At 39.4% G+C, this 6,206-nt stretch overlaps 1 protein-coding gene across 3 annotated transcripts in view; it reads left to right on the top strand.

Annotated features, from left to right (window-relative positions):
- KBTBD2 (kelch repeat and BTB domain containing 2) overlaps nt 1-6,206 on the top strand; it is an 18,165-nt gene that overhangs the window by 7,226 nt on the left and 4,733 nt on the right. For all 3 annotated transcript variants that reach the window (XM_019509016.1, XM_019509017.1, XM_019509018.1), the window contains exon 2: nt 5,009-5,531. In XM_019509016.1, the coding sequence (XP_019364561.1) occupies nt 5,362-5,531 (170 nt within the window). In that variant the 5' untranslated portion in view covers nt 5,009-5,361. The remainder of the gene's footprint in view (nt 1-5,008; nt 5,532-6,206) is intronic.

The raw sequence follows: 6,206 nt of genomic DNA, 5'->3' as shown, positions 1-6,206 counted from the left end.
TTCCTGCAGCTCTGAGCAGGTGGGGTTGGGGTTTCCTGCAGCTCCAGGCACAGCGGGGATTGGGGCCTGCTGCAGTCCCAGATTGGGGTGGGAGTGCGGCCCTCCATTTAGGGAGTTTTGGTAACCTATAGCTGGGGGCGGGGCGGGGGACAGCTCACCAAAACTCCTTATGTGGTCCTCCAGCCAAAATAATTGCTCACCCCCAGTATAGCAACTCCTACTTTATCACCTTCCACTCCTAAACAAAAACACTGACAGTTTTTCTCTTTCTGAGTAATTATTATGAATAAGGGTCTAGTCTACTCTATTTGCAATTCAGCAGGTTTTTCAGAAAACATAAAAATGGGATTGCCTGTGAAATCAACTTAAAAATAAAAACTGAATAAAAATAATAAAATGTTGGTTCTTCAGTGGGAGCCAGTGGTCCTCGCTGTCACTGCAGCCTGGCCTCACAGCCTGCCTGCCCTAAAGGGGAAGGGACTCATTGGCAGGGTGGCACGAAGGGCAGCAGTTGCCTTGTCAAGGGCTGTTGTGTTTGACTCCCGGGATGCACACGGTGGCAGCCCCCTTGTCCTTCCTCCCCCTGCTGGAGCGTGGGTGCTTACCTTAATGGAATGTTTTTATTAAAGTAAGCATAAGTTATTATGTACAGCTCTACATATAATTTACTTTATTGTATGTTGTGTATGAACACATCCATGACACGTCCTCTGAATTTTCTGTTTATACTGTGATCATCCCATAAATTGTTTAGTTTCTCTATGATTTAAGTAGACCCCTACTTATGAATCGGGAAAAGAAAAATAGGTTTGTGTGAATAGTCTTGGTCATTCTCAAATTAGTATTCACTGGTACTTTCAGTAATTGGTTGAAAGTGATCTTAATCTGTTAGAGATTCATATCCGGATAATGGGTAGAGTGTGATAGGAAGAGGAATGATATCACAGTTTTCGTAATGAGTGGCTGACTTTCATACATAATAATGGTGAGAAGTTGCTTATTGTTGCTCTAGCCTATTGTCATAGGCCACTTACTGTACGGGTGTCAAACAGCTGGATCCAGACTGTGGGGTTCCTCCTGGGTATGATCCATGGGGCCAGCCCCTGTTTGCCCTCCTGCCACTTATTTGTCCAGCGGGGCCTAGGAGCCATGAAAACTGTGGCAGGTATCATCCATTCCTGGACATGCCCCCAACTACTGGCACACTTGTGGACTGGATGGAGCAGCTTCATGGGCTGGATCTGGCTTACTGGCCATATGTTTGATGCTCTTGAGTTAAGATCAGCAATGTAAGCTGTCTGCTGGGCAAATAAACTGCTAATTTTACAAGTATCAAGTGATGTTCAAAGATTAAACCAGTTTATATACCTGATGATTAGCAAAGTGATTTGCCTTGCATGGAAAAATATATGCAAAGATATGATGGCAAACAAATATTCTTTTAATAATTGTGAGGCTTGTCAGACATTGATGTATGGTGTTACCTGTGAAAAGGGTGGTGAGGGAGGAGAACTTGAGGCATAAGCCCTCCCAGTTCTGGTTTTTGTTTGTTTTTTTTGTATGGTGGTATACTTTCTCCTCCCATCGGTTAATTTGTATAACTTTTAATTTTTCCTTGTTAGATTTTGTGCCATAGTTTCACATATGCTTACATGTTTTTCAGGAGAGAGAATACATATTGTCTCCTCCAATTTTATAGGTGTAGTGCTGCCCTTCAGGAATCAGTCAGAACATGTGTAAGTGTGTTTTGTGAACACCTAGGGCAGAATACACATTCAGAACTAAAATGGTCTCTTACAGTTTGCTGCTATCTTGTAAAACACACTTTCATCATATGCCATCATGTGGTACTCAGCTTCTGTTAATGTCACATGCATGGGCTGACCAAAGTCTGTTATACTAAGTGGCCTTGACAGTATTTGGGTGTGACTGTAATTGGAGAAAGATGATGGCACTAATGGCAGTTAAAAAGCATGCAGCCTTCAAAATGCCATATCTGCTTGAAACAAATGAAATTGCAGGGGCAACAGAACCTGCAGGAAGGGCCTTTATAGATGTTGTTCTAACAAAAGTAGCAAATCTATGTGACCTCTAGAAGTTACTTATACAATAATTGGTAATCTTAGAGTAATTGAATGAAAGACTGCAACATTCTGACAGTCCACTTAGCAAATACACATTGCTGCATCTGCTTTTTTTAGCCTGCTTGCTTTTCCTTTCAGACTTCATTTAGATTTTTTTAGGAAGAAGCTCATACCAATCTACAGAAAGATGTATATCTTTCCTCTTCTGTTTCCCACAGTTTAATTACTCCTTTTCCAATACTTTATAAAATATTTGAATAGTGATGGGCAGCATGGGGCGGTAGGTGGTGGCACTCCATCCCAGCTGCCTTCCCTCCTCCCCCACATCATTCTGGATGAGCAATTGACTAGTACTTTAAAATATTTGAATAGTGATGATTCCATGACTTCTCTATTTTAACCTTTAAGTCTTTTACAAATTTTATCAGTTTTTTGTTTTTAAATCTTTCAAATCTTTAACCGGCCCAGCTAGTCTTTTATCTATTTAAGTGCAAGATTTGATCATGGTGGATATATAGTAGCCATGTGTTAGTCTAAGGATGCAAGCAGACAAGGTTCTGTGGGTAAATCCAGTATCTCTTATTAGACCAAGACAAATAGTTTCACAGTTAGGGTGGCTAGGAGCTGGAACCAACTTCCAAGGGAAGTGGTGCTGGCCCCTACCCTGGGGGTCTTTAAGAAGAGGCTGGATGCCTACCTGGCTGGACTCATTTGAGTCCCGTTTCTCTTTTTGGGGTTTTTTTGTTGTTCTCCCGCCCTGGCGGGGGGTCGGGCTAGAAGATCTACTAGGTCCCTTCCGACCCTTAATCTATGAATCTATGAGTTGGAAAATTTTTATATAAAAAAAAAAAAAGGCAACTACAGACTGGTGATGTGAACATAAACTCCAACTGAAAAAAAAATATATTTTTTTTCAGTTGGAGTTTATGTTCACATCACCAATTTGTAGTTGCCATTTTTTTTATTATAAAAATTTTCCAACTATTTTCCAACTGTTTGAGTTGGTCTAATAAGAGATATTGCATTTACCCAAAGAACCTTGTCTGCTTGTGTCCTTAGACCAACACACAGCTACAACCTACATGCCAGGGACATTATATTTTACGCTTAAATGGGCATGCATGTTGAAGATGCATCCAGAAACTCATTCACATAATGTTATAACCCAAATTCAGAAACAAATTGATAAGCAATTAGTTCATGCTATGTTTACAGTAAGCCGCAACTTCAGTCAGTTTTCTAGTAGTTAGGGAAGCTGAAATGCTTCGGCCAGGCTGTTTTCCATTAGGGTTTGTAGTTTTAAATTAATATGTAACTTGTGCTCCTAACCTACTTGCTGCTGGTTTTGATTAAAATTAGGCTCAGATTGAGGGAAAAATGTGTGTGTGTGTGTGTGTGTAAATTAATGTATTGAAAATCTAATCAGTTTTTTTCGGTTAACACCGAAGAACTTTTTGACGTGAAAGTTTTTTTAATACAAGTGCAATTTTAGCTCTTAATGCTTTGAACACATGTACATGCTTAACTCAGTGTATTTAAATGTTGCTCTTCATGTTATGTACCCTTGTAACATCAGGGTTTTGGCATTCAATATTTTCTTCTTTGCTTATCTATTTAAAAAAGAAAAAATCAGGTGGGAGGTTGGAAACTGTTATTGTACTGAGAGTGATTAGATAATCTTCATCAATTTATTTTTTAATGGAGTCTTAACTTGGGGTTTTCCAACTCTTTAACACTCGAATTTCAAGGGTAGCATTTGGCTTCTTCCAGGGATTCTTCCAGTCTTTACTTGAAGCTTTTCATGGAAACTTTCCTGTATATTCAATTGTGTTAAGATTCCATGGGTTTTGCAAGCTGTGCAGAGAATGTCTGAAACTGTAAATTGTGTAGGGATTGACTTTGTTGCTTCTTCGATTGTCTATTTATGTCTCCCTCCTTTCCATTTTAGACCATTTGTCTGTTATGTGGCTTTACTTTATGGAGGTTTCTCCCACATCTCCTTATGGTTCCTTGTCATATCTGCATGTGGACTGAGTGTCCACTTCAGGGCAAAATTTTAATTGGGCTGCTTCAACTTCATAGGCATATGTTGTATGAAAAGGGTTCCCCCCTCCCTTCTGTTTGTAGTATTGTAAGTAGTGTTGGCCACATTAAAACTACTAATAGGGGTACTTCTTAAATCAGCTATAAAATTATGGAAGCCATTTTTGACAGATTTGATCCAAACAAGCACTGGAGTAAGAAATTGATTCTTTCCATCCTTGACAAAATCCTGTCTGAAAACTTCACATGTGACTGACTAGTAGAATTTTTCTGAAAGGATTACATGTTACACACAGAACAGGTGGATTTATATGGCTTCCTGAAGGTTGAGCAGGAATGTGGGAAATGAGAATGAACTTTGCTTGCTTAACTATAGAAACAGGTACTGTTGTTAAATTTAATTTGGACAAAAGCATATCGTGCAGGCAAAAGACCTTTGTTAGTTTTAATACTGGAGTGAAAAAAAATAGGATGGCTATTTTTAGTATTGGTTGAAGGAAATAAAGGAACATCTACCTTTATTTAGAAACATTTAAAATACTCTGGAAAGAGAAACAATGTGCTAAATGCACAATATTGCTAGGTGAACCTTCACTTTGTCTCTTTATATTGTGAGATTTAAATTAAGTTTCAATCTTAGTGTTGTAGTGACCTGACTATCTTTTTGTTATTTCATGCATTTAGGTTGTACAAACTCTGTTGCTTTCCTTTTAGTTATTTTTGCACGCGTTTTGATGTCCTTCTAGAAACCTTTTTGTAACCTTGCTTAAGGTTGTAGAATTCCTCTAAGGGAGCCAGTTGGACAGGATAACTGATAGAAGAAACTATGGGTTGTTTGTTTGAAGGTACTAATATGTGCAATAATTTTTTCTTGCTTTCAGTCACTCAAGTGCAGTCACTGATTACGAGATGTTTCCACAAAATCTACCTCAGACCTTGCTCTTAAGCATTCATGTGCTGCATCATTACAACTCCCAACAGGAGGCCTGCAGATACTCTTGAAAGTCTAAGAACAGGCTGACACGAAAGTAGAACGTGATGACCTAGTAATAGGTTGAAGCCTGAAACATTCTTGATTCAGGAATCCAAGATAATACTGCCTAGTATTATAATTTTAAAGGCTGCAGACATCTCCTTCTGTTTCTTCTTACTCCAGAAACATTCATTTGACCTCTTTCTGCAGAAATATATTGTCTTCTCTAATCTGGTTTGGAAGTATTAATGGAATACAGTCATGTCTACCCAGGACGAAAGGCAGATAAATACCGAATATGCTGTGGCCTTACTGGAGCAGTTCAAGTTATTCTATGATCAGCGGTTGCTCACTGACATAGTGTTGATTGTAGAGGGCACCGAATTCCCCTGTCATAAGATGGTTCTTGCAACCTGTAGCTCTTATTTCAGGTAAGTGTTAAAATCATAAGAAATTACTTCAGAACAAAACCATAGCGTGCTGGTTTTATATGCAGCACTACTTGTTTATTTAAAATTAATGAACAGCACAACAATTCATAGATCATATTAATGCTGGAAATCTGGAGTAAAGAATTCAAATCTAAATATCAGAGGGGTGTATCAAGTGATTAAATCAGGATTTTTGGCAACCTGTCTCTTGTTATAGGCAGATGATACTGAAGTTTGGAGAAGGGAAGTAACATTTTTGTCATTATAAGCACTCTTTCTGGAGTTGGTTCTGTCCAAGTAACCTGATTCATGCAGTGCCTTTAGCACATAGAACATTTTTCCAGGTGAACCAGACCAGTGGTTTCCCTAACTTTTGAACCAATTCATGACTGTCGACCTTTAGTTTCCTGTGGGCCTTCATCCACTTATTTTAAAAGGTGGGAACTGCAGGCTACTTTGGTTCTGAGGATTACAGTTCAGAATCCATTGGACTAGACTAGACTACTCTATTTTGTCCTGTCTGGCACAATTTTAAAATATACTAGCAAACTGCCCATCAAAAATGATGTGGGGGGGAGAGCAGTGGGTACAGAGCCCAACCTCTAGCCCTGTACCCCTGCTCCGCACATCCTTGCCTGGACTCCCCCCCCCCCCCCCCCCCCCCTCCCCCCAAGG

The sequence above is a fragment of the Gavialis gangeticus genome, unplaced genomic scaffold, assembly GCF_001723915.1.
Source record: "Gavialis gangeticus isolate Ggan-Ray unplaced genomic scaffold, GavGan_comp1, whole genome shotgun sequence".
NCBI classification, from domain to species: domain Eukaryota; kingdom Metazoa; phylum Chordata; order Crocodylia; family Gavialidae; genus Gavialis; species Gavialis gangeticus.
Note: the sequence above shows the minus strand (reverse complement) of the source record. Positions and strands in the feature narration are given on the sequence as shown.